The sequence below is a fragment of the Macaca mulatta genome, chromosome 15 (assembly GCF_049350105.2).
Source record: "Macaca mulatta isolate MMU2019108-1 chromosome 15, T2T-MMU8v2.0, whole genome shotgun sequence".
In the NCBI taxonomy this organism is placed as follows: Eukaryota; Metazoa; Chordata; class Mammalia; order Primates; family Cercopithecidae; genus Macaca; species Macaca mulatta.
This window is the reverse complement of record NC_133420.1, coordinates 101,595,254-101,623,197: the sequence shown is the minus strand read 5'-3', so window position 1 is coordinate 101,623,197 and position 27,944 is coordinate 101,595,254. Positions and strand designations below refer to the sequence as shown.

The 27,944-nt window shown below is 42.3% G+C and overlaps 1 protein-coding gene and 1 long non-coding RNA gene across 10 annotated transcripts in view; one reads left to right on the top strand and one right to left on the bottom strand.

Annotated features, from left to right (window-relative positions):
* The window catches only part of LOC114672813 (uncharacterized), a 194,044-nt gene that overhangs the window by 5,735 nt on the left and 160,365 nt on the right, over positions 1 to 27,944 (bottom strand). The window lies entirely within an intron of this gene.
* Positions 1 to 27,944, top strand: part of TRPM3 (transient receptor potential cation channel subfamily M member 3) — a 321,580-nt gene that overhangs the window by 253,410 nt on the left and 40,226 nt on the right. For all 7 annotated transcript variants that reach the window (XM_077966203.1, XM_077966202.1, XM_077966201.1 and 4 more), the window contains 2 exons: positions 3,654 to 3,905; positions 11,340 to 11,514. In XM_077966203.1, coding sequence (XP_077822329.1) covers positions 3,654 to 3,905; positions 11,340 to 11,514 — 427 coding nt within the window. The remainder of the gene's footprint in view (positions 1 to 3,653; positions 3,906 to 11,339; positions 11,515 to 27,944) is intronic.

Below are 27,944 nucleotides of genomic sequence, written 5' to 3'. Positions count from 1 at the left end.
CACTCTTGCCTTCATTACAAAGACAGGTTAAAAGGCAAGCGTTTCAGCTCTAGAATGTTCTCTTCCAGAGAAAAGATGCGGTATCTCTTAGATGCAGTTGTATTGGGATCCAAATGTCTTATCTCTTAAGCCCTTCTCTTGAGTTTATAAACTATTTGGGGGATATTTTAACTCCGACTACCCTCTCCCCATCCTGAGAACCTGGGAGTGGGTCTGCTAGTCCCATTTTACAAGCGCCTGGATTGAGAAAAAAAAAAAAAAAAGGAACGCTTTGCCTTGTTCCAGCTAGTCGTCTACACTTCGGTCTTCCCATTCATGGTGACTTTTCTTCTTGACCAATGTTGTGGATTTCCCATTTGTAAACTGAAAAACAGTAATAAATTTGCTTTGGTCTTTGTGCAGCTCTCTGAGAACTGAGGCCTGCTCCTGCTGGGGCCCTGTGGCTGTGCTGTGCCAGCTGGCACTCGAGCGATTTAACGCCTAGAAGCATATTCCTTCCCCATGATAAGCAGAAAAGGGAAGGACTCGAGCAGGGAGATTGGAGTCTCTCCAGGGACCAGACTGGGAGAAGACAGGGAGCAGTCTGTACTCCACGGACTGTTCTGGCAGAGGCAGCCAAATGGGCAAGCTGCCAGGAGCCTCGAGGCCTGGATATCCATTTCTCCTGAAGAGGCATAGGACAGTAGGGCGGGCAGGGCTTTGGAGGCTGGGGTCAGGAAGGGGTCAACCGAAGACTCCTCGCTTCCTGTGGGGAGTGAGGCAGTGACCACCTCCGAGTCTGACCTTTTCCTCTGCAGCCCAGTGAGGTGGCGCCCCAACCCCTGAACTCACTGAAGAGTTGCTTGACGACCAAGGGGTGAGGACCCCACAGGCCGTGCCCTTCCTGCCTCCTCACAGTCAGCACGCAGGACCTCCAGGGCAAAGACGCAAGATCCTGGAAATGTGGAAAAGTTTGCATGCTTTGGTGCCTTCCCAGGAATACACAAGGAAGGCTTTGTGGTTTCCCATGATGCCCCCATTCCCAGCCCACATACTTCTGCCTGGAGTCACTAAAGCAAGCCCCGGTAATCCCTTAATAGCATGGCACTGTTTACAGTGTGCGTGGGTAGACGTTATCTCATCTGGATCCTCCCCCGACCCCACAACCCTATGAGGTCGATGGCGTGACTATGATGACATCCCACTGCACAGGTCTGGGAACTGAGACTTGGGGTTTAAGCCATTTCCCCGTATCCCGCAGCTAGAAAGGACAACTGAGTATGAAACCTGACGGATCCATCCCTAGACTCAGTGCTCTTTCTACTCTCCCACGATGCTCCTCAGGCTCCCAGGGTTCTAAGACAGGTGCCTGAGGGCTGGTTCGAGAGGTGGAGGAGGGAAGGGGGACTTGACTTTCCACTTCTGCTTCACCCCGGACTATTCTGCTCTCATCTCATCTCTTTTTTTTAATGTTGGGACTTTACTAAAAAATGCTTCACTGTTTAAAAATTATCCTACAAACCTCTGTGTTTAGCAGTTTTAGGAGAGTGTGAGCAAAGGGTTGGAAAACCTCAAGGCATTGCCCATCAAACCCCTCTCCCAGCTACAGACACGGACTTTTGCTCCGTTAAGATGCAGCCAGGGAGTGAGAAGCCATCAGGACACCACCAGCTGCAGAGATTGCTGGTGACTAGGACAGTGGTTCTCAAACTGGGGCCACCAGGCAGGAGCCGGGAACTTGTCAGAAATGTAAATCCTCCACCCCACCCCCAGCCTACTGAAGCAGAAACTCCAGACTGAGGGCCTGGCATGGATAGTTTACCCAGCCCTCCAGGTGATTCTGATGTGCACTGAAGTTTAGAAACCCTGGGCTAGGGCTTAGGGCAGGACACTGCCTGTGAAAAATAGGGCTCCCAGGCAGCTCCTGGTACCCTGCTCCGCCTTCCAAGCCCCAGCCCTAACTTACTAAAACCTGTCTTCCTTAGTATTTCAGAATTAGGTAAATCATTATAGTGGACATGAGGATTCACACAAGCCTCCAATCTTTCCTCTCCTTTGAGAGGTTCTGAGGTGGGGAAAGGGGTTGGTCATGGTTTGAAGAGATGGAATCCTCAGAGGCAAACACCAGCAATTGAGGAAGGTGGCCCTGGTGCAGCTTCAGTAAGTGGGGTTCCCTGGCTTCTCACATGCTGGGGCAGTCTGTGGTGCAGGATGGGTGCAACTCCTGCTGTCCAGCTGTGCATTTCATAGACCCATGTGTGGTACCCCCTCTAAGTTTAAGGTAAGGCAAGAGTCCCACAAAGGAGTTAGGATATGCAAGGGACTGGAAATTGCTCTTAGTGCCTACACGACAGTCAGTCTGTTGACAAATATGTATTGAGTTTCTATTATGTAACAGGCCTGGGGTACAAAGGGTCTGCCCTCAGAGTTTCAGTATAGGAAAGAGAGAAAAATGGATGGATGGATGGATGAATACATAGATGACTGATTGACAGGCATACACACATACTCATACACACATACATATACAAGCACACAGAAGATAACTTCATATAGTGATAAAAACTCCAAAAAAATAAATAGGGTAATGTATTGGAGAGTGACTTGGGGACATGAAGTCTGCTGCAGCTAAAGTAGTCAAAAAAGGCCTTCCTAAAAAGGGGACATTTGATCGGAGACCTTGAAGATGAAGAGGAGCCAAATATAGATCTGGGAGAAGAAAGTGATGAACAGAAGGAATAAGTACAAGCATCTTGAATATCGAATAAACTTGTTATGCTTAAGAGATGACCAGTATGGCTGCAGGGTAGAGGATAAGAGAGAATATGGTGGGATGTGAAATGAGGCCACTGTGAAGAGTTTGGATTTTTCACTATTTGTAATGGACGTCATCAGAAAGCTCAAGCATACAATTATGATCATTTGTTTTAGTTTCTGTTGTTGTTCATTTGTCTAAAATTTTTTTAAATTGAGGTATAATTTATGTATAATTGAACAACTCCTAAGGTGCAGCTTGATGAGCTTTTACCTATGCGTATAACTTGGTAATCGCCAGCCAGATCTTTAAAGATCCAGGCTTTTAAAGATCATTCTTTGTGCTGCTTAGAGAATGGGTTGAGGGTAAGTGGGCAATGAGGATGATGGGGATACCAGTTAGAAGGCTGCTGCAATCTGCAAGATGTGATGGAGCTTAGAATAGGGCGGCAGCAGTGGAGGTGGTGAGAAGTAGTTGGCTAGGTTGCATTTAGAAATAGAGGTGATAGGACTTGGTGCAGAGGATGTGGGATGTGAAAGAGAAAAATGGAGGAGTCTTCCCAAGTGAGCAGCCTGAGGAACTCAATATGGTGGCACTGTTTACTGAGATAAAGGGAGACTTCAGAGATTTGCAGCATACTAGGATTGAATCATTTTATAGCAAAACTCTTATGTGTGTCTTAGAATTTTACCACCACCCAAAGAATCAAAATTATTGCTTATATGTGCCTTTGGAATACTGCAGCTGAATAATCGCCTAAGCTTAGCTCAATTGGACTTTTATAGCATGCAAGTATTTAAGTAGATATAGGTAGACAAAGCAAGCTAGTAACGTCAGCCAACAGATCAAATACTTCCCAACTGGGCTGAAAATATAGACAGAAACCAGACCTAACCCTGCTCTCCTTCCTGCCTTATAGATTCTGATGTCAGAGCCAGGGAAGTTGCTACAGAAGGTGAAGGTGTGGCTGCAGGAGTACTGGAATGTCACGGACCTCATTGCCATCCTTCTGTTCTCTGTTGGAATGATCCTTCGTCTCCAAGACCAGCCCTTCAGGAGTGACGGGAGGGTCATCTACTGCGTGAACATCATTTACTGGTACATCCGTCTCCTAGACATCTTCGGCGTGAACAAGTATTTGGGCCCGTATGTAATGATGATTGGAAAAATGGTAAGCAGGGTCTTCTGATTCCATGTTATAAGCTTTCAGACGAGGAGTGGTGATAAAAGATAGAGGGAAATAGTTATTTTGGGCCTGCTATCAAAGTCTAAATGAGATGGCCCTGGAGGCGTTTTATTTTATAAATTCCTTCTGAATGTTTGGGGGTTTGACTACATCTAATACAAAACTGGGTAATTTATCCATCACTCACTCATTCATTTACTGAAAAATATATAAAGATCATCTATTTTGTGCTGGACACTGGACTAGGAGTTGGGTATACAAAGATGTTCTTTCCATGAGATTAAAACTGATGGAAGAGAGAGAGGGAGGGAGGGAGGGAGGGAGGGAGGGAGGAATTACCATACCATGTGAAAAATGCCATAATAGAGATGTGTATAAAGTACAACAAAACCATAGAAAAGATAATATAGGTCAGAAAAAGCACACAAAGGTTACATTTTAGCTGGGTATTGGAGAAGGAATGGGTCTCCACTACAAATTTTTAACAGATTTTTTTAAAGATCCTGTGTTTTTAAATAAAGTTCTAGAAAATTCCTTTCCCTACACAAAGGAAAGAAAAATATAATTTATTTGCGCTGAGCTGAGTTGGGTTGGGTTTGAACTGAACATTAAGTTCTATCATGCATCATGTGTTTGTTACACTACTGGAAAATGATGTCTATTAAGAACTAGGTTCCGGAATGATGCTCCTACTTATCAAATTGTTGAAGAAAAAATCCCAGGTAGCAAGCTAATATGCTGCCCTACAAATGGCCGAGGACTTGTTCCAACAGTCCTTGACCACACACCAGTTTCCACACTTTTTCCATAGAGACTGAACCCTAGGAGGACAGCATCATGTGCATCTGGGAGTGCATCAGTAAATAAGCTTCCTCTCAAAACTCACTAGAGGAAGAATAAGAGCCTGGAGCCAGAACTGGGTACTTTTAATCAGTTCTCCCAGTTTTGAGTGTGTCCCCTTCTTCACCTTTACAAGATATATGTGGAAAAGCCAAGTACATCTGTTCTACCATGACGAACACCTCTTACTGAAAAACCTTTTTCCTGGTCAGACACGGTGGGTCATGCCTGCAATTCCAGCACTGTGGGATGCCAAGGCAAGCAGATCGCTTGAGCTCAGGACTCTCAGACCAGCTTAGGCAGCACAGTGAGACCCTGATGATACAAAAACTAATGAAAAATTAGGGCTGGGCATTGTGGCTCATGCCTGTAATCCCAGCACTTTGGGAGGCCGAGGCGGGAGGATCACCTGAGGTCAGGAGTAGGAGTTCGAGACCAGCCTGATCAATATGAAGAAACCCCATCTCTACTAAAAATACAAAATTAGCTGGGCATGGTGGCATATGCCTGTAATCCCAGCTACTTGGGAGGCTGAGGCAGGAGAATCACTTGAACCCGGGAGGCGGAGTTTGCAGTGAGCCAAGATCATGCCATTGCACTTCAGCCTGGGCAAGAAGAGCAAAACTCTGTCTCAAAAACAAAAAAAAGAAAAAGAAAAGAAAAATTAGCAGGGTGTGGTGACATGAGCCTGTGATCCCAGCTACCTGGGAGCCTGAGGTGGGAGGGTCACCTGAGCCCAGAGTTTAAGACAGTGGTGAGATATTTTTTCTCAAAAAAAGATAAAGAAAAACCTCTTTGCTAATATCTTTCACTTCACTTGAGCCATTGAAACCAACGATTAGTTAATAGATGTTCTTTTTAAGACAGTGTTTCACTCCATCACCCAGGCTGGAATGCAGTGGTGCCACCTCTGCCTCCCGGGTTCTAGCAATTCTCCTGCCTCAACCTCCCGAGAAGCTGGGACTACAGTCACCTGCCACCATGCCAGGCTAATTTTTTGTTTTTATTAGAAACGAGGTTTCACTAGGTTGGCCAGGCTGGTCTCAAACTCCTGACCTCAAGTGCTCTACCTGCCTCAGCCTCCCAAAGTGCTGGGATTACAGGTGTGAGTCACTATGCCTGGCTGATGTTCTTTATTATTATTACTCAAGATTTACTATATATATCATTGCTAACTCAATATTTATGGAACAGCTCTGTGTATGTATGTGTATGTGTATCTCTACTGAAATGAATCTTAAATAACCACGACTTTTCCTACAAAATCACTGACAAACTCATGCTAAGAGCAGAAGAATTTGAATTCAAAATGAATTGGATATAACACATTGAGCAATTTATTTAAACCCCTTTGAGATTTGATTTACTTGTTTCTAAAGTAGTGATGTATAATAAATGCATATCTTATAGGGTTATTGTTGTAATTATTAGAAATAATACATACTAAATGACCAGCTGTGTCTGGCTCATAGCTGGTGGTTGACAAATTACATCTGTTATCGTTATGTTCAAACTGCATTTTCTAAATACAATGAAAAAAAGGAAAAATTGGTGAGTATAATTATTATGCCATATTCTTAACCCTACTGTACAAATGGTATTTATAACACCAGCACTGTTTAGGGCAAATATCACCAAACTCATTCTAGAGAGAAAAAAACTCGAATTCATGAGCTTGAGTTACTTACCCAAAACAGAACCCCAGTTCAATTGGGGATTTTTTGACTAGGAAAAAAATGTGTATCTTACTCTATTATACTGCCTGTTATATCATCTTCTTTGCACTTTAACAATGAATTTGAGATTGTGGTGAAAATTCCTGTCTAAAAGCAGAGAGTCTAGATTTAGAGTCTATGGATAGGGCTTAGGAGGTAGAATCTGTGGACCCTCTCTGCAATTTATATATAAAAATGTGTGGGTGTGTGAATTTTCTGGACAGAGGGGACAAGCTTTCATGAGATTCTCAAATGTATTTTCAAGTGGACTCAATGAAGGCAAAGAACTATAATAGTTATAAAATTAGGCCACGTTTTCTCAACCTTGACACTGCTGATATTGCGGGCTGGATAATTTCTTATTTTAGGAAGCTGTCCTGTGTGTCATAGGATATTTAGCAGTATCTACCCAGTGGATGCCAGTAGCATGCACATGTGCACACACACACACACACACACACACACACACGCAGCTATGACTACAAAAATGTCTCCAGACATCTCCACGTGTCCCCCAGGGAATGAAATTGGCCTCTGTTGAGAATTACTGCATTCTGTGATTACATACTCAGATTGGTTGTTTTTTCTGATTGCTACCTTATTTTATTTTAACAAATAAAATCTGAAAAGACCCAAACAAGCCAAATATATTACCCTTTAAAGCCTTGGTAACATTTATATATTTGGGATAACTAAAGTTATGCTAATGCAGTGAGATTATTCTAAAATCCATGTCTATCATCTTAATAATGGCATAATTATCCCAGTTTTGACTAGAATGAAACCTTACTCAGGAGTGTGCAAGAGGAATGCACTGCATTTTCTCTACCTTTTAACTTATGAATGACTTAATTTATCCGTCAAGAATAAGTAGAAAATGAGTATATTTGGGGACTTTGCTTCTCTTTCAAGAGGCTTTTAAGATAAGTTCAATAATTGATGCACTGATCCAGAAGGTACATAAAATATGCCTATAGAATTTTTCAATGAGCCAGATGGACTACCAGGCTGGAACTTAAGAAAATGTGCCCAGATGTGTTATACCGAAAGCCTCTCCACATTAGGGAGTTCCCATTCAGCACAAAACAGGCAAGTAAGTCCCTGCCTTGTGGCCTAGGGACAGACAGCTGATGAGATTCCTGGACACACAATCGTTAGGAGTCCATTTTGAAACTGGTACTATGAATCTTTGCATAATATAAGAAGCCAGTACACCAAATGCCTCCCAGCACCGAAAGCCTGCATATCCGGAAAGACTCCCACTGATCTGCTGCTGGTCCAGAATCACTGAACAAAATCCTGACTCCTTTCCTCCATATTCCACTTCTCAATGGAATTCTCTAAGCCTAGTACTAAGCTCACTTACATAATGCAGAATAAAAACAATAATAATAGCTATCATTTGCTGTGTGCCAGATACCATGTCAGACATGTCATCATCATACCCCCCGGAAATAGGTTTTCGTATCTGTGTTTAATAATTTAATAAACAATTGAATAAGAGACTAAGCAAGGGACAATAATAGGATTCAAATTTCTCTCTGACTCCACAGCCTGACCTCCTTCCAACTCTAATAATAAGAATACGTTAACATTTATGACGAACTTACCACGTTGTTTCACATGCCAACTCATTTAATCTTCATAAAATAAATGTGTTATTATTATTCCTAGTTTACAAATAAAACTAGATGAAGCAGCTTGTTCAAGGACACCTAGCTATATTTCTCTTTCTTTCCTTTGTTTTTTTTTAATGTTTAAGAAAGGTTGTATTTTGTTTTTGTAATTATTTTTACTCTTTTTGTGTGGATTTTTTTCCATGTAGCTATTTTTACTAGCATAGTCAAGATGAAAACCCAGGTATTCTGACACCAAAGTACATGTGTTTAACCACTACAGTATATATAAAAAATATATCATATATTATATATACATTATATATAATGTATTATATAATGTATATTATATAATGCATATTATATATAACATGCATATGTGTATATTATCTATATTATATAATATACAATATGCACATGTTATATATAATGTATATAAGCTAGATAATATGTATATATTATATATAATGTAGATATGTATATATTATATAACATGTATATATTATGTATGTTCTACAGAAGAGTATAAAATATATGTATATATTATATATAATACATAATTGTATATATTATATATAGTACATTATATATTATATATATTATATGCTGTCTTCTGTAGAACACAACAGAAAGATATTTACAAGATTAGGACAGAATCATCTCTCTTAATATTGAACCAACTGGACAATTTAGCTTTAAAAAGAGGAGGCCAGCCCCAGTTCCCACTAATAATGCTCTATTTCTGCACTCCACTCTATCAGATTTTGGTATTTGTATGAAAGCTAAGACTTCTTTGAAATACATGAAGCTAAGTGTTTGGGAAGAATGTTTCTTCTCTTTGATTGTTTTGACCCTCTGGATAGACAGCACAATCAATCTGAACAAAAACAACCCTGAGAAATTAAATTAGAACAGTTTCTGTATTTACTGGCTGAGTTTCCTTAGGTCAAACTAGCTTCTAAATCTCATGAGCACAAACCTTCCTCTCCCAACCCATCTTTTAATCAATGTAAATAAACACAACATGAAGGACCCATGTGTGCTTTTTCATTGATAGAATTTTTTGTAAATAAATGATGAAAGAATTTTATAAAATAAGAGAAAGAGAGAGAGGATGAAAAACAGACCCATGTTTCCTATAAAACTGTTTCGACACAGCTGGCTTGCTCACTTTAAAAGAGTTCTGAGACCACTAAACTATATAAGATAAAACTAATTAGCATACAACTTTAAAGACAATTTTAAAATATGAATAGATGTCAGATTTTAAGATATTCCTGTTTGGTTTTGAAGTCATGCAATACTTGTGAGATGCATTTTGAAATTGCCTTGAAACTAGTTTAGACCCCAGTGTCCTAACGCATACAAGGAAAGCTATAATGTTTAAATTCCGATAACAGACACCATAGAATGTACTCTTTTAAAATAAAATTGTGGCCAGGCACAGTGGCTCATGCCTGTAATCCCAGCACTTTGGGAGGCTGAGACGAGTGGCTCACGAGGTCAGCCTAGCCAAGATGGTGAAACCCCATCTCAACTAAAAATACAAAAAAAATTAGCCGGGCATGGTGGTGCACGCCTATAATCCCAGCTATTCAGGAGGCTGAGGCAGACAATTGCTTGAACCCAGGAAGCAGAGGTCGCAGTGAGCCGAGATTGTTCCACTGCACTCCAGCCTGGGTGACAGAGCAAGACTCCATCTCAAAAATAATAATAATAAAATAAAAATTAAAAAATAAAATTGTAAGACTAATTTGAAGCCTCCATTATCCTTGATAAAATTAGCATTAGGCTTTTTTTGTGGATGGGCATCCCTTCAGGAAGTATAATATCTAAGAGAAAGTCTTTTGTATTCTATATTTTGATGCAAATGATAGAAACCAATCTCCAACTAGCTTAAGCCTAGAAGGGATATATTGACTTACTGAAGGGCATAATGAAACTGGCCTTAGGGGCTGCTACAAGCAGGGACCCAACCACTGTCAGGATTTGCTCTCTTTCTCTTGCAAATCGGCTTCATTTACTCTGATCAGTTTCACTGGCAGAGGACTCAGCGTCAGAGACAATGAACTCACCCCATTACAGAGACAAAAGGAACTTCTTTCTCCCAGCTTTAGTTAAAAACAAAACAAAGCAAAGCCAATAAAAGGATTCTGGTTGGCCTGTCTTGGTCACATCCCTGCCTTCTATCACTCTTGCCGGGGCCAGTACCATATTTAATGCAGCCTGGAAAACACACCTACCTTGTGGCCATACTGGGTAGAAACTGTTTATAAAAGAAGGAGGTAATGGGTTCTGGCCAGGAAAAATCTATAGTTATTGCATCCTCATCTTTTTAATATTTTGAGTGATAAAAGGAAAATAATTTGGCATTTAAGAAACAGATCCCAAATAACATACATCATGGAAAGAAACAAGGAAGAAAGAGGAACAAGAGATAACATTATTTTAGAGAGCAGCCTGGAGGACTTTATAAACATGTCAAGATGAAAATCCATCATTTCTACAGCAGGTACAGGTCTGACTCATTAGGGTGCATGATTCTAATGCCCAAGAAAACACCCTCCATAGCCAATGGGGTACACTGCAGGAGAAGTATACAAACAGCAGTTCTGTCTGAGAGACTGATTGGTGGTAGAATACTATGCAGTGGGGTGGGGTCACAAGAGTAAGAATATAATGGATATTTGGTTTATCCTAGCTTTGTTTATAAGCAGTTTATTTTTTTGTTTGTTTTGTTTTGTTTTGCTTTTGTTTTTTGAGCTTTCCAATTATTCATTAGCCTTTCAGAACTTAGAAAGGAGGTTTGCAACATTGCAGTCATTCTTGGAATAGTTCAACTATCCCAATTCCAATTTCTCTAAGAATAAAGAGACCCAAAGAGGACACTGGCCTCCTCCAGGAGTAGAGAAAAAGCACCTGATTCACATAGAGGCCTAAGCTTCCATTTATGTGACTCCTATGCCTAGCCTTGACTCGGTCCTACAGACAGCAATGAAAAATGAAGAGGCTTCATTTGTGTTGTACTTTTTAAACCGTTTTTTGAATCACTGATAGAATTCTGTGGACACTGGCTTCAATAGACCAAGCATCTTCTTATCTGGACACAACTGCCTGTCTAAACATCCCTTACCAGCAGTCTAGAAAGTGGACCTCCTCCAGAGGTTCCCATCATTGTCAGCATTTATAAGAACACTCAATCATATGGGTTTTCTATTGTTTCTCCCTCTGCTTCCCCACCCTTCCAGATGATAGACATGATGTACTTTGTCATCATTATGCTGGTGGTGCTGATGAGCTTTGGAGTTGCCAGGCAAGCCATCCTTTTTCCCAATGAGGAGCCATCATGGAAACTGGCCAAGAACATCTTCTACATGCCCTATTGGATGATTTATGGGGAAGTGTTTGCGGACCAGATAGACCGTAAGCAAGTTTATGATTCTCATACACCAAAGTCAGGTATTTAAATTCAATTCGGTTGTGTCTTTTCCAAGTTCATTTGTTTGTTCTCAATAAATGGCTCAAGATAGAGGACTGATTCCTAGCTTGCTATCTTGGAGGAAAAAAAATTACAGAAGGTGAATATACAATTTTAGCAAAGTAGTTCTTGGGTATTTCTTACGTATGTCATGTTCTGTGACACAAATCGACATCTGGTATGCCAAATTTCATCAAAAAATGAACCACTTAAAAAGATCTAAATTACTTTATGATTCAAAATCCCAGGGCCATGTGTTGAATATTTCAGTATCAGGAATATTTTATGTCACTACCTCCCCACCTCTACCCCAGCCACCAGCCCCAGCCTTTAGAAAATAAATTTCTTGAGTTGGACTTCAGAACAAATAAACAATGCTCAATTTCACCATCAGAATTCAAGAGTAAGGGCAAACATCTGCATGGTATTTTTCTTGCACTGGAAACTATTCTCCAACTCCCTTTCCCACTGTCTTAAATTATGTGCTATTGAGACTCATAGGAAGCTAGTATTCATTGCCTGGAAGTATGGAAAACGCCTTAGGTCATAAACTGAGTTGCTTGCTATAAATGCCAAAAAGAAAATAGTATCTATATTATGAAACGATTCAGCGTGGGGAATGAATGCCGGCAGGCCCCCATGGTTTCATGCCCTAATAGATGCTGATTCTCTGTAATAAACACTCCTTTTGTATGGAGTTTGAAGATAGATGTATCCTAGGAGTCTGTTCCAGGATTTTATTTGGACCAAATGTCAGGACACACCAGGCATTGGGAAATTTTTTGGGAAGAAAGCATCATTAAAGAAACATCTTTCAGTGTGGAGGAGTTGAATCCCAGGAGCAACAATTTCTCATTTCCCCTGAGGAGTTTAGTTCTGGAAATAACATCCCTCCAACATTGTTGAATTAACATTTTTCAGACATTTTTTGCTGACAGACCAGCCATCTGAGCCCTGGACTGTGGACACGGATTAGGGTTACATAACCAGGTAGTATAGCTTATTAAGAGCAGGAGCAGAGACTAGTTAGCATGCCCCCTCCCACTGCCCATCCTGGGTAGGACTGAGACCAGGAAAACAGGGACAAGGCAGCAAAGAGTGTGAGTCCTCCAGGCCTGTGAAGAGGATGTGTACCCTGGCAACAGAACACACCGGTACGTCATTTATTCTTCCACGATGGATTTTGAACAAACACACTTTCCTTCTCAAAATGCGTTATCTAAGGCAATCAAGACTTTTTGGAACACCTAATTGGAACAAATACTTGTTTCATGAGACTTAGCCAACTCACTGAGGAAGAATTTTAACTCCATCTCCTGGTTGTAATACCTTTGGCTGACAATGTGCAGCCTTCACCAAGACAGCTTGCCAGGGACTGGGAAAAATCCTTTTGAGAGCCTGCTTTCAAATGGTCCATAAAGGCGAAACAACACTTTTTCAAAACCCACCTATGACCATTCTCCTCAGGGATTAAATGTGCTATTTGCCCCTGAGAAGTTGTTTTTCCACTTAGTTATATTATTTTGCCTTTTTTAGTTTTCCTTTCTGCTCCAGAAAGAGATTAAGCCCCCAAGGATGTTTTGACAATGCCCCATTTTGGGATGGGAGAAGGAGGGAGGTGTAGGTGTGTATTATAAATGGGATTCTGTCTGTCCCTCTACAAGTGGCCATTTATTGATGTTGTACTATGAACCCAGCCTAGTGCAACAAACACCACCATCTGGCTGAATAAGAGGATTTATTATTGTCATTTTAAAAGAAGGGCTGATTGTAGTTTAGAACTTGAAAACCCCCTGGAGACAGAGAAGAAGTGTTTTGTGTGAGTGAAATATGAAAATAGATTTCCCACCCTGTTAATTAGATCTGCGGAGCTCTACGTGTGTGAGAATAAATTTCAACTCCAAATCCCAATGTATAACTGACCCAGCCTTGGATAGATGCAGCCTTCACGATGCCCTTCCCCAACCACTCACCTTCCTTTTCGATGTTCTGAACGTGCTACAATGGTAGCCACTGTTCTAAGCTAAATCAGCCAGTTTTCTGTCTAGTGCTAACGAGTATTTGTCCTTTCTCAAATGGATATAGAAGGCTGCCCCCAAAACCTGTCATGACATTTGGCCCAAGTCATTGAATATTCCTGTCCTCCAAATGATTTGATATTCATGTTATGGCCCTGGATGGGCCCAGTGGGGATTGGGTGACTGCCCTACCTGGTCATTCAGAACTGCTCTGGAGTCCCAACTACCGAGCTATTTGAGAAAGGCACAAATCGTTTATGCTGCCCTATGATGTCTTGCCTCTTTCCTGTGTCGTGTCCAGGTTGGTTTGTGAAGCATGTTTTCAGGCTGATCGGATCTCATATCTGCCTGGACCCACAGCCCTGCCCAGGGTCTGCCAGTCCCATCCTGTGGGTGTACCCCTTGTGGGCCTTCTGAAGTGCTGCTCATTCAAACACACCTTCGCAGAGTGACTCATTTCTAACGGAATGCACGTGCTCCATAGCTAACTCTTTTTGTTTTTTACTTCAGAATTGCCGAGCCCATTTCATGTTTGGGAAAATGCTCTTTCTTAATTGGGTTGGACGTATATGGATGTACAATAGGGCCCTTGGGGTGGGTTTTTAACATCAATCACACACCTCAGAAGAGAGGGCGGCTTTGATGCCCTCACTTCTGGGAGGCAATGTTACCTTACTACAGGTTTTTGATATGCCTTCCACCTTTTCTTCTGTTATTTGTTCTAAACACAGAGACCAAAGATCGATAAGATCAATAAAGCCTAAGATACTGGAATGAAACTTGTAAGGTTACTTTCCAAATGTGCTTAAAACTAAACCAAAAGGAAAGAAAATGGACTCGCTGTAAAGTCACAACATAATTTAGGTGCTTTTCGCCTCTAAGCTGTGTTGGACTCTACACAAATGATAGTTCAGCCTTCATCCCAGTTCTCTGTGGAGGCTGAAATGTTTGCTTTGGGTTTAGGCAGCGGAGGAGAGTGAGAGAATGTGATTGGAAGCAGACGATGAGGAACCTGGGGAAGGGACTGTGACTGTCTGCTCTACCCGGAAACTTTGTCTACCGCCCTGATTTAATTCGTGGGAATGCAACTTGCTGTTGTTGTGTGGTTGGTTCCTTTTCGGTTTGTTTGGTTTCTTTCAAAGAGCCCAAGATTGTCCTCACGTGTTTGCTATATAGAATCCTAGCTCTCCAAGACCCAACCTAAGGGCTGCCATGAAGCAACTTGGGCTCCTGGTTGTTAAATGCATGGCTACCAAATGATGACACCCTTTTGGGTAGTCTCATTTGTGTGACCCATGAGACATGGCCTCTCAGAGCTGGTCAGGATCCCACTGGAGCTTGAGGGGAAAAGCCACTTAGAAGAGAGGAACAGCAGAATTCATTTCCAGCCCAGCAGCATTTCATGCCAAGGCCGGAGCAAAGCTAAAATTAGATGGACTCTTGCCAGCTTAGAAATCTGGTTCTGCATTCTGGTGTGTGAGGTACCTAAAAGTGTACCTTTGTTGGCAGGGAAACGGGGTGTCTCTGGCTTTCTCCAGCCCCTGAATGAATGCAACTTTCATTTATTTACAGGGCATCCATGTGCTGCTGGCTGTATATTCAGATTCCCCAGGCTGTAGCAGGGCAGGAGAAAAATGAATCATGCTCTTGAATGCATTAAGTAAGGGTCTAAATTTAGTCCTCCTTTCTGCTTCTCTGAGTATTTTTACAAGTTTAGATAGTAATGTGAAAGCAGAATGTCCAAAACTTACTTTCTACCATGACAACTTAATATTATCTAGCCCTTTCCATTCACTCCAAATTAACTATCCGATCTACTTAATGCCTGGGTTATGTTTTTTTTTTCTTACTGCCTAGGGCTTTTCCATCTAAAATTAATAGGTAGTCTGGGGTAGGAAGGTTTTTGTTTTGTTTTTGCTTTATTTATATGTGTATATATTTAGTACAAAGGTTTGCTATGAAAAAAAAATCCTTGCTCTTTTGGTGTCCATGTTGTCTCTGTGATGTTGACTGAATTTAAAGTGTTGTTTTTGTCATGTGTGTGCATGTAAAGCCAAAACACATTCCTGAATTATTTTTCTGCCTCAAATTAATTGTTCCTCACTTCCCATGTGGAAATCAGTACAGCTCAAGGAGCCAGTCTCTAAAGTACGCCTGCTTGTGGTGAAGCTTAGAGCAGCATGAACAAAGATGACGACTATTGTTATGCATTGCAATTGTGAAACGCCAGTTCTCAAGACTCAGGGCTGTGCATCTGTTTAGTATTCTGGACTGACCTTCTCTAATGGATTCAGAGCACACTAATGCCTAACAGCTATAGCGTGGGGAGTGTTGCTTGACCAAAGAAAGTATTTTGGAAAAGAAAACTTGAGCCAGTGCCAACTTTTGGGAAAGGGAGAATTGTTTTGTTGGGTTTTGTTTTCACAAATTGCTAAGGAAGCAAGCCAGTATGAGACACCATCCTCATTTTCTGTCCCTGAAAGTCAGCTCACGTTATAGAGAATACCCACCTGACTTGTTTACTAATACAAACTGAAGCTTCACGGATTTACTAATAACAGAGCTATCTGCAGACAGGCCTTTGTGATGATTCCGGACGCTGTTTTGATCAACACTTGTTCTATTGTCATAACATTTAATTAGCATTTTCTCACAGGTTGGACTCCACTTTGAATTCTTTCTTCAGTCAATGAATATTTATTTTGTTTGTACTATGAGCTGGAAACCAGAGCACAGAGATGCCTGTGACAGAGGCATTGTCTTCAAGGAGCTTACAGTCCAGGAAAGGCCAGCTGATGCTGACAATGCATGTGTAGAGATGGAGCCAAAGAATGTAGTCAGTTCTACCTGGGGTGGGAGATGAGACCTTGCAGAGAAAGGGAGGGTTGAGGTGAGCCACGCAATATGAGCTGATGTTTCAGGCAGATGAGAGCAGGAGGTGTAAGGAGGGGAGAATGGCCTTCCAAACTGCGAATTAGTATAAAAAGTTCCAGAAGCAATGGATAGTTTAGTACGGCTGATGGTAGAGTAACAGGCAAGAGACAGGAAGTAGGACAGAAGGGTCTGAGGAGAGAGACGGGGTACAGATCCTGGAGGACTTATACTCCATGCTCAGAATAGTACCATGATCAAGATGTATGTTTTCATCAGAGCTCCCAAGCAAAAATGTGGAAGGTCCATAAGAGGGGTTGAGGTAGGAGGTGAGAGGTGAGAGGAAATTTCTAATGCAGCAGCAGCTGGAATGGAGGAAACAGGCAGGATGAAATTTTAGGAAGGAACAATCAAAAGAACCTGAGAAGAAATCAGATGGTGCAGAGGGTGATAGTGGGAAAAGCGGATGAGGATTTAAAACAAAGGAGCTGGAGATTACACCAAGGTTTCTGGCTTAGTCTAAAGGGTGATGTCATTCACTGAGATAGAGAATCTGGGACAAGGAACTATGGGGGTATGGGGATTTTTTCCATCAAGATTGAATTGAGTTTGAGGTTTCTATGGGAATTCCAGGAAAACCATGAAGAAGGCTATTTTGCACATAGAACTCTGGAGCTCAGTAGAAGCTGGACTGGAGATAGAGATTTAGGGATCAACTATATAACCACCATGATGGTTAATGCCATGATGGGTGAGCTTACCAGAGGGCACAAGTAGAGAGAGAAGAGAAGGCCAGAGTGGAATACTGAGTGGTCAACAGTGTCAAATGCAAGAGAAAAGTCCAACTGGGTGGATATTTACAGAAGTCCATTTAGTTAGTCCTTCAGGAAGTCACTGGTGATTTTTGCCCAGGGATTTTTATTTCAGTGGCAAGTGCAAAAACCAATTACAGTGATGTAAGAGTAAATGAGCAGCAGGACAAAGCATTTACTAGGGAAGAGGGAGAGAAGTGCTGTATATGTATCAGCGGGGCAGGAGGGACAGAAAAAGCACAATGTAGTAGAGCTCTAAGTGTAATCACCACTAGGAAAATGGCAGATGTCACTGACTTGGTACATATCACAGGAGTGCTCTGGGCCACCTCTTTGCATAGATAAGTTGTATGTTTTCCCAGTCACGACTCTGCACCCGGATATAGTACAGGAAAGACAAATGGCTGGATTAATCCAAGATTGAGGCTTTGCTGTGCCCACATGGCAGAGAGAACAGGGACTAGGGCTATTAAAGATATTTGCAAGGGTTCTTGAAGTTATACATTGTGAGGTCTAAGATGAAGGGAAAAGGAAGGTGTAAAGTTGGTGAAAACCCCAGAGGAAAAAGGAATAATCAAAGGACTAGACTTCTAGCCTGAGAAGCAATTACATTGACTAAAGATCCTGAAGGCTGTGATGATACGATGTGGTCAGGGAATAGCAAATTGGTGTTCAGAATTAAGAGGTGAAGCAGTTTCGAATAACGATAAGGTCCAGGGGTAGCTATGAGGATGGGTTCTAGAACATGCTGAAGTTGAGGTCAAGTATCTTGAAGCTAGATTCTTCTGTGTTTATCAATACAGATATTGAAGTTGTTTACAATAATGACAGAAGGTGTGAACGGGAAGACTTTGATCAAGATGATCTGAAACTTAAAAAAGAAAGGGCTTTTTGCACAAGAGTGAAAAACAGTAGTTTTGAAAAGACAAAGAGTATCAATAAAAATGCAGACATTACCTCTGGGAACCACAATGTAGAAAATGTGCAACCTCTACTTGAAAAGGTTACAGAGAGGTGGTGTCTTCCTCCAAGATGGATTTTAATTAAGTCAAGAAAATGGGGAAGTGGACTCATAAAAACATGAGAAAGAAGGCCAGATGCAGTGGCCCATGCATTTTGGGAGGCTGAGGCAGGAGGACCATTTCAGGTCAGGAGTTCAAAACTCCAGTGACATATTATTGTGCCACTGCACTCCAGCCTGGGCAACAGAGCAAAACCCTGTCTCAAAAAAATAAATAAATAAAAAGGTACAAGAAAGCAGAGGAGTTTGTATTCAGTGATAATTGGGTTCCAGAAGACTCAGGGGAAAAGGAGAAAAAGGAGAAAAAGGGAACAGCGATAAGAGCTCAGGGGGCAGAAAGCCTAGCATCACATGAGGACAATAGCCCAGGGGAAGGTGGGTGGCTGGAGGAGCTGGCATTGTAGGAATAGAGGATGACAGAAAGAAGTATGCTGGGAGTAACTTAGCCAGAGTTTTAAGAGAGTTAAAGACTGGAACCCTAGTAGTATAAAAGGTCAGATGAAGCTAATGATATCTAGCCCCAAAAGGATGGAATTGGAGACTTTGTGTAACAGAGAAGAGTAACTAGATCCTGAAGAGGAACCTCCCCAAATGGCTAGAGAATTCTCCATCTCAAAGGAGGCTCTCCTTTTGAAATTGGCAATGGCTCGTGATGCTAGAGAAGCATCATTCATCACCTTCCACAAAGGTGAACTCTTGATATAACCTTGGAATATTCCAACCTTGGAATAGCGTTCACTCTCATACACTCTCACATGTATATGCAGACTCACATTTCTCTTTTCTCTCCTCCAGCCCTGCTTCTGCCAAGACATTTTTATCTATTCCCCAAATCCTCCTTTCTGTTGCCCCTTCTGAAAACCCTCTAAGGTCCCTGAGAGCTTGTACATTTGGAAAAAGCAGCCAGAGAAACTCAAGGGCTATTTCTGGATTCTGTGCTGCCACCTTCTGTTCCCTGGGGTGGGGGGTCCTGAGCCAGTACCTGCTTGAAATATAGGAAGAGAAGTGAGTACTTCTCCATACTATTCCACCACACTAATTTAACCATCCTGTAAGTAAAAACAGGACACCCAAAATAAAAATAAACCCATCAGCTCCACGCATCCTAGACATAACCTACATGTTTCGAAGGAAAGATTATATATGAAGTAACTGTAATCTGGTGTCATCATAAATCATCTCACAGTGTGGCTGCAGGGATCTCTTAGACTCCCAGAATGGTGGTAAGTCTGGAAATTCTTCAGAACAGCCCTGTACAGAATCTATTGTGATGGTACTCATCTAGATCTATGTTGTCCAATACCATAGCTGCTCATCACATATGGCTACTGAGTGCTTGAAATGTGGCTAGTATAAATGAGAAACTAAATTTTTAATATTTCTCTTTTTAATTAACTGAGATTTTAATTTAAATAGCTGCATGTTGCTAGTGGCTACTGAATTAGATAGCTCTGTTCTAGAATATAAAAATCCTTTAGAATGCCAGCTCTGTGAGAGCAGGGACCACATTTTCCTTGTTCACTGCAGTGTCTCCAACACCTCAATCTGTGTCTCATACAATGTAGGTGCTCAGAAAATAGTTGGTGCATGAATTAAACTCCTCGAAGCGGAGGATAGAGAGTGATGTTGTTATCCGCTTTAAACAATCAATCAAGCAAACAAAAAGATTTCAGGGACTACGTATAAAGAAACTAGAAAAGCTGAAGTGTCAGAAATGTCAGTGAAGATGAGAAAAAGAAGCCAGGTTTGTTATAAAGGAATTTAAAATGTGAATTAAATTAAATGTAGTGATCATGGATTCATGACACACACACACACACACACACACGCACAGGATGGAGGCGGGGAGGAGTGAGAAAGGAAAGTGGAATCAAAGGGGATTCTAGAGTTAAGTTCCTGAAAGTAGCTAGCTAACTTTGTTTTCAAGAAGAAAATTCCAGCTGCATTCAAGAAATATCTATTGAAAAAGTCATGATTGTTGTATATGTGCAGAGATAAGGAAGGGAGGGAGGAAATGAGGGAGAGAAGGAAGTAAGAAAGGAAGGAGAAGATAAGGAAAGAAGGGAGGGAGGGAAGGAGGGAAGGAAGGAAGGAAAGAAAGGAAAGGAAGGAAGGCCGGCCCACCCACCCGCTGGCCCTTGATTGTTGAGGGCAGCAGAGGAAGGAAGAGAGAGCTGTGTGAGCCCAGCTGCAGGACCAGTTGAGGCCCATGCAGAGAGCCCCACCAGCTCTGAGTCTCACCATCATAGCAGTAGTTGCCATGCATCCTGTAACTATGGCCTTTCCAAAGGCTGTGTTCTGACCAAACACAGCGAGGCAGATGGTTGATTTCCACTCAAAACAGAGTACACCCCTTCTTAATGACGTGGCAAGATTTTAATTGATCTTTATTAACAGCCACCAACAAATAGACTGATCTCCACACACACTAACTATTAGCAGATGATCCCAGCAAGGCCCATGCTTTAGTTGATTTTCCCTCAAATGGGACAGAGTTCAAATAAGCCTGCAACCTCAATATGTAAGGGAAAGGAAGATGCTCAAGATCTTTTGCAAGATACTATCCAGTGGAGCGAGTCGCTTCCTGCAGCTAGATTTCAGACCACGTCTGTCAAGTGATGTTTGACTGAATTGCTTGGCCTTCAGTCAAATATTTGATATCTAGGACATCAGTGCTAAGGTTCAAGATGAGTGCTTGCTTGGAAAAAGACCCTAATAACTTCAGGTCAAATGCAGGATGTTGAATCTTCATCTTGGTGACACACTCAATTCAAGGAGAGGACACCCACTGGTGAGTTAAGGATAGAGGTGGCTATTCCTTGACCCAGGCTGTGGTTATGTGGGCTTTCATTTTACACTGGACATATATGTTTTATGGACTCTTCTGTGTATATATCTCATAACCTAATACACAAAGGAATAAAGGAGACATCCTGCTATAATATTTTCCAGATTCTAGTTTGAATGGGTTTATTCATTCAGTGACATTTACTAAGCACTTCAAGTGCCAGGCTCTATGCCACAAGATTGGAGTTAAAAAGACATACTTGATTGCCTCGGTTTTGAAGGAAGTTGCTGAAGAAGACTGACACCTAAACACACATTACAAATCAGTGGGATATATATCACATATCTATCTCATATATATCACAGAGGTGTTGTGTGAGGACTTAACTCAAAGGAAAGGACACAGTTTAGCAGTAGGAAGAGGGGACAGAGAAAAGGAAGGGAGGGCCAGATGCACTCTGAGAAAGTCTCCTGGAGGTAACAGTTAAGCTGGATCACAAAGGATATTAAGCGTTTTTCAGACAGATAATGACAGGGCGCTCTAAACAGAGGGACTGTTATGTACAAAGTCAGAGGCATGACAGAGCATGCCTGGCGTGGGCCTGTGGGGGCCAGAGAGAGTGGAGACATGAGGTGTCCTCCCTGGACCAGCCTGGAACTAGCCTCTGGGTTAGTTCCGTGTACCAGGTGCTCCCAAGCCCCCTGTACCTAACCTGGTTAATGTGGACACCGTATTTCTTTTGTCTGATTTATTGTATGTATCCCTCAGTGGATTCTATGCATTGTGGGGGTTGGGGATGGGTTGGGGCCAGGGTCTGTATTCATCTTTTCCACCATTACTTGAGCAAATACGTGGAGAAGAGGTTAGTAAGGTAAATTGCTGTAAAGGGCTTTATATGTCAGGCTAAGCAACTTGGATCTTATGGGAAATTCACAGGTCACCTTGTGTGGAGTCCCCTGTGAAGTACAGCTTCTGTTTATGGAACTCATAGGTGTCATTGAAGAGTGGGGAGATGGCAGCTAGAAAACAGGCAACCATAATGCTCATTTCAGGGAAATTAGATAAGCCATAAAAAAAGCCCTTTGTTCCAAAATATCTTCTAAAAGAGGGGTAACAACTTTCTCTTTTAAGAGTAGAAATATTCCCTGAACAGGTTAAACCTGCTGACTCTTTTCCCCCTAATGTGAAGTATGTGAATCTCTCCTCTCAACCCTCAAAATAGCTGAAATCAGCATTCAGGAAAGGAGCGTTGAAATGGGGGCAGGTGACATGGAAGCTGATGGCTCAGCATGCATGAGGTGGGCCCTGAGCAGCCAGCAGCCAGCATGAGGCAACTGAGTGTCTGGAGGGCAAGGAAAGTGAGACAGGGTGTGGAGAGGCTTCACAAAGACACGTGGTGGCAGAACGGCTTTGCCAACGTTGCAATTTTGTCAAGGGTCCTGGCAGATGCCCAGTTTGCCTCCAGATACTGTCTTCTACTCTGCCTGCGGTAAATTGCTGATGCCTGAACTTGAATATCAGGATCATCTGAAGTTCTACAAGCCTCAGGCTCCTCAGTTCAGTCTGCAGGCATGGGCTTCCTAGCTGCAGCTTTTTCAGTTCAGCTAGTTTTCTCCTCCTCCAAACCCCATCTCTCCCCTTCTGGAAAACTTACAGAGATGCAGAGGAGAGAAAGGAAGAGAGGAGGGAATGAATGTATTTATATACTACTCTCTCTCACTTTTTTCTTTTTCATCATTAGTTCATCCACATCAAAAAATCTATTCCCACTTGGCATGGTGGTGCACACCTGTAGTCCCAGCTGCCCATGAGGTTGAGGCAGGAGGACCACTTAAGCCCAGGAGTTCTGGGTTATGGTGTGCTGTGTTGATCGGGCATCCACAATAAGTTCAGCATCAATGTAGTGACCTCCTGGGAGTGAGGGACCAGCAGGTTGCCTTAGGAGGGGTAAGCTGGCCTAGGTTAGAAATGGAACAGGCCAATACTCCCATGCTGATGGGTAGTGGGATCATGCCTGTGATCATACCTGGGCAACATAGTGAGACTCCATCTCTAAAAAACTAAAAATAAAAATCTATTCTCCAGGAAACTCAAAGGTCTGAAAGGCCCAAGGACAACCCAGAGAAGCTGAGTACTCTCAAACAGGCTTTCTTGTGACCACAAGATAATCTCCTATAGTCAAGGTCTATCTCATTGGTTCTCAACCAGGGGCAGTTGCACCCCCTAACCACCACCCGGCAAAGAGACATTTGGCACTGCTGGAAGTATTTTGGTTGTCACAACCTAGGGGGCGCTACTAACATCTAGCGGTAGAGGCCAGGGATGCAGCCTAACATCCCATGATGCACAGGACATCTTCTCCAAAGAATTATCCCCCGCAAAATGTCAATGTGCTGAGATTGAGAAAACCTGGGTTCTGAACCCAAAATTCAACTCCTTCTTATTGCTTCTCAAAGAAAAATGACACAATATAGTTGCCTCAATTTGTAAAAAGTCCTAAAGGACAGATCTGAAGGGGCTCCAAGTCCTCACACACTAAAGCCAGGCAGAGAGTGCTGCAGGTCCCCAGTGATCATCCCTTACAGGGTTTCACGACGTCACCCTCTGCTCTGCTCACTCTGTCTTCAGACCAAAGACCAAGGTAGGACATCGGGCATTTAGAGTGTCTGAACAGTCAACATGAAGGACCACTTTTGGCAAACGCCAGTAGATCTTGTCCCATGCCCTTGGGCACCAGTTTTGGACATAATAAGCTATCATTGCTATGAAGAACAAGAAGAACCCAGGGCCTTAACCTATCATTTATAATTTACAAATATTTTGCAAATCCAGGTGGAGTCTAGCAAACTTCAACACCTCCCTTCTCAACTTTGCATCTAAGAGACATCAGTCCTTTTTCTTTTTTTTTCTTTTTTTTTTTTTTTTTTTGAGATAGAAAAGCACCATGATGCACTCACAAAGAAAGTGGTCTGAGTGATCTCAGATGTCCTGGTGAAATAGTTCAGTTCAATCAATCCAGCTCACTGTTTGTGATAAAGCACAAAGGGGAATCATACCCCCCATGATAAGACTCAATAGTGGTATTTATTGACCAACTTAACACCACTGAACCAAATTGAAAACAGGTTTTAAACATGCACTGAGGCCAGTGACTCTCTCCTGAGTCGAGGGGCTAGCTTTACAGAATCACAGGCCTTGAAGCAAAAGGATGAAGTCTGCTATGTGCCCTTTTTAATATTCTGAACAAGGGCTTCAGAAGTAAAATGTCACTGTGAACTGAATGGTTACAGTACTGTTACAAGAAAGCCAGTTGCTGACAAGTACTTCAAAGTCACTCGTGCCACCTGAGGAACATAATGTTCAAGCACTGAAGGAACTATACATGGTGCATGCGGTTCTATTCTACAGCAAGTAATTGAATATACAGGGCGGGGAACGCCTCTATCAAACAGGTCACGCACTAAAAGACTGGATTCTTTCCTGTGGATTTAAGATTATCATCCTTATCAGGAGTCTACATAAGATAGCCAACTGCTGAAAATGTCACTGCTTTTTCCCAAATGTACGGCAGTCGTACTTAAGCAGATTGTATTGAATACAGGGATGCCTGAATTCTCTATTAACTACCAAGTGTGTTACAAAAACTATGTCTTGGGTTTCATGGGTTTCTTCTGACATTTCTAGGGAAAGGGAAACCAATTAACATTTGTTGAGAGGCTATTACAGTGGCTGGCACCAGGCCAGGCACATGATACACTGTGATTCATTAGTGCTGATTTACTAGTGATCTACATGAAGAGCAGAGGTTAAAGAACTTGTTGAAGGCACACAGCCAGGAAGTGGCAGAGGCTGAATTGGAATCCATGTCCATCTGACTTCTAGACCCACGCTCTTAACTTCTGCATTAGAACAGAAGGCTGCTTCCGTCTGAATCCAGAGCCTTGCGCTTTCCCCTACACCTCACTGCAGTGACTGGACCACATCATGCATTTATTTACTTAGCAACCACTTATTACGAAGAGAAAGCAGTAAACAAGAGAGGCCTTGGCATGCACTTCATAGCAGTTACATCTACTGTGGGGTTCGGGGAAACAGTAAGTCAACAAATAAACAGCATACTTTGGGGTGGTCATAACTGGCAGGGAGAAAATAAGTCCAACTAATAGGATCAGAGTCACTGCGGTAAGGATGTGGGCATACAATTTTATAGAAAATGGTCAGTGAAAGGGCTTGAAGAGATAACATTGAGCTGAAATGTAAATAATGGAAACAGGCATGAAAAGAGCTGGGGAAGGGACATTCCAGACAGAGAGAACAGCAAGGGAAAAAGTCATGTGGTAGGAATGGTCTGGATGCTTTCAACTGGGATCAGAAAGAATGCCAGTGTGATTGGAGTTTAAGATCTACAGCAGGGGCCAGGTGCGGTGATTCATGCCTTTAATCCCTGTAATACCAGCACTTTGGGTGGCCAACGTGGGTGGATCATGAGGTCAGGAGTTTGAGACCAGCCTGGCCAAGATGGTGAAACCCCATCTCTACTAAAAACACAAAAATTAGCCATGCATAGTGGCGGACACCTGTAATCCCAGCTACTTGGGAGGCTGAGGCAGGAAAATCACTTGAACCCTGGAGGCGGAGGTTGCAGTGAGCCGAGATCGCGCCATTGTACTCTAGTCTGGGCGACCGAGCAAGCCTCTATCTGGGAAAAAAAAAAGAAGATCTACAGCAGCAACTCAAGTTGGTGTAGCATGTCGTGGTGGAATTTCTGTGCTCAAGTATGTGGTTTAATTCTAAATGAGGACTGGATTTAAGAACTGGATTTAAGAACAGGATCGGCAACTTTGCAGCTATTCAAGACACAGTGCACTGCCAAAGGTTGATGGTCAGGAAGGTAGAGAATTGCCCAGAAACCACTGGTTTCCAGAATTAGGAAATGAGGAAGGGAGCTTTCTCCACCATTGAAGCCATCCTGTGGCTTCCCAGAAGAGTTTCTAGGTCACTGACATGTGATACCTTGGAGAGTCTCAGAATCACCCATCATGGATAAATTAGACAGTACCATAAAAAATACATTGTACTGCCCATGAGGAGATTCACCTGTCTCTACAAGTATGTCAAAATGGCATTCATCATGAAAACAGGGGGCATCCTGGTAATACAAATGAGACATGGCTCATAGATGGGTCAGAAAGTTACACATTGGAAAGAGGTAGCTAATGTCCCAAGATGCCAGCAGCATTGCACAGAATATAACGTACTCAGAGAAAAAGCTTGATGAAGAGTTTGCTTTTGGAAGTCATCATTAGTCCAACCACAGTTCATAGTTATGGAGTGCCTGGTGTGGGTAGAGAACTCGGTTAAGAATGGTTTGAGTTAGTGTGACAGGAACAGTCCAGGACAGAGGCAGAAACCAGACACTGAATCTCAGTTCTGTCATGTCTACTAACCCTGTGACCTTGGGCAAGTTACTGAAACTCTCTGTTCTTTGGTATATTCTTAACAGTTTGAGGACAGAAAGGAGGTCAACCCTGGTGTTCCTCTCACACAAGAACACAGCCCAGAAAAAGAACGTTCTTTCCCAAATGAATATAAGCCCAAATGAATATAATCAGACATTCATGCATATTATTGTTTTTGATGAAGCTAAAATTTGCATCAATGTCAGAGTGGGATGCATTCAAGGGAAAAAAATAAACATTAATAAATAATAGCACCAGTGATGTGTAAATGTGCCACATTAATGAAGGTGATACCCAAAGACCAAAATTTGGGAAAGAATGAAACAAATGGCACAGTGTCAAAGGCTACTTAGAGATAAGGTGTTATTAGAGATAGTAGTAACTGTAGGAAAAAATGAAGTCGGGTATGTGTAAGGGTAAGCCCTATAAAGCTAAAGTTTGCAAAGCCATTGTTTCTTCCAGCAGGGAAGCCAGCTCCAGGTAGATGTAGGAGCCTTCACTACTTCAAACACCCAGGTGCCCTCTAGGCTTCTCTGTTCCATTTATGTTCATTTAAAATGAGGGGGGAGGATGGCTTGATCCTAGGAGTTCAAGACCAGCCTGGGCAACATACCAAGACCCCATGTCTACAAAATAAAACAAATTTAGCTGGGTGTGGTGGCACACACCTGTGGTCCCAGCTACTTGAGAGACTGAGGTGGAAGAATTGCTTGAACCTGGGAGTTTAAGGCTGCAGTGACCTGTGATTGTGCCACTGTACAATCTGGGTGACAGAACCTGGGTGACAGAGTGGAACCCTGTTGGAAAAAAGAAAAGAAAAAAAACAAGCTCACTGAAACAACTAAGGCAAAATAAGCAGTCTCAAATAGCATGCCTGTCTCTCCACAGCAAAACAGAACCAAGGTGTTCTGCTGCTGCTCCTCATGAAAAACCACGATTGTTTCTCCCATTGTGTCAGCCTGCCAGCCAGCCTGAAAGTCATTCTGGGCAGCTAACCTAATTATTCATTCATTCATGGATTCAGCAAATATTTGGAACCAACTCTGTTCCAGGCATTCTCCTGCGTAATGGGGAATAGTAATGAGAAAAACTGATGAAGCTCCTGCCTCCTTGGGAGCCCATAGCCTAGTAGAGGCATCAGAGATCAAACCCAGAATTACACAAATAAATACTTAATCGTAAGCTCTGCTAAGTATGTGATGAACGAATACAGAGTGCTATGAGAACATCTAACAAGGAGATATATTTGGGGCTCAGAGAAAGGCTCTCTGAGGAAGTGACTTTCAAGCCAAGCTATGCAGAATAAGCAGGCATTTGCTAGGGAAAGAGTAGGAAAAGAGCCCAGGCAGGGGAAACAGCCAGTGCAAAGTCCTGAGAAAGAAGGGAGGGTACTCCTCCTGCCAGTA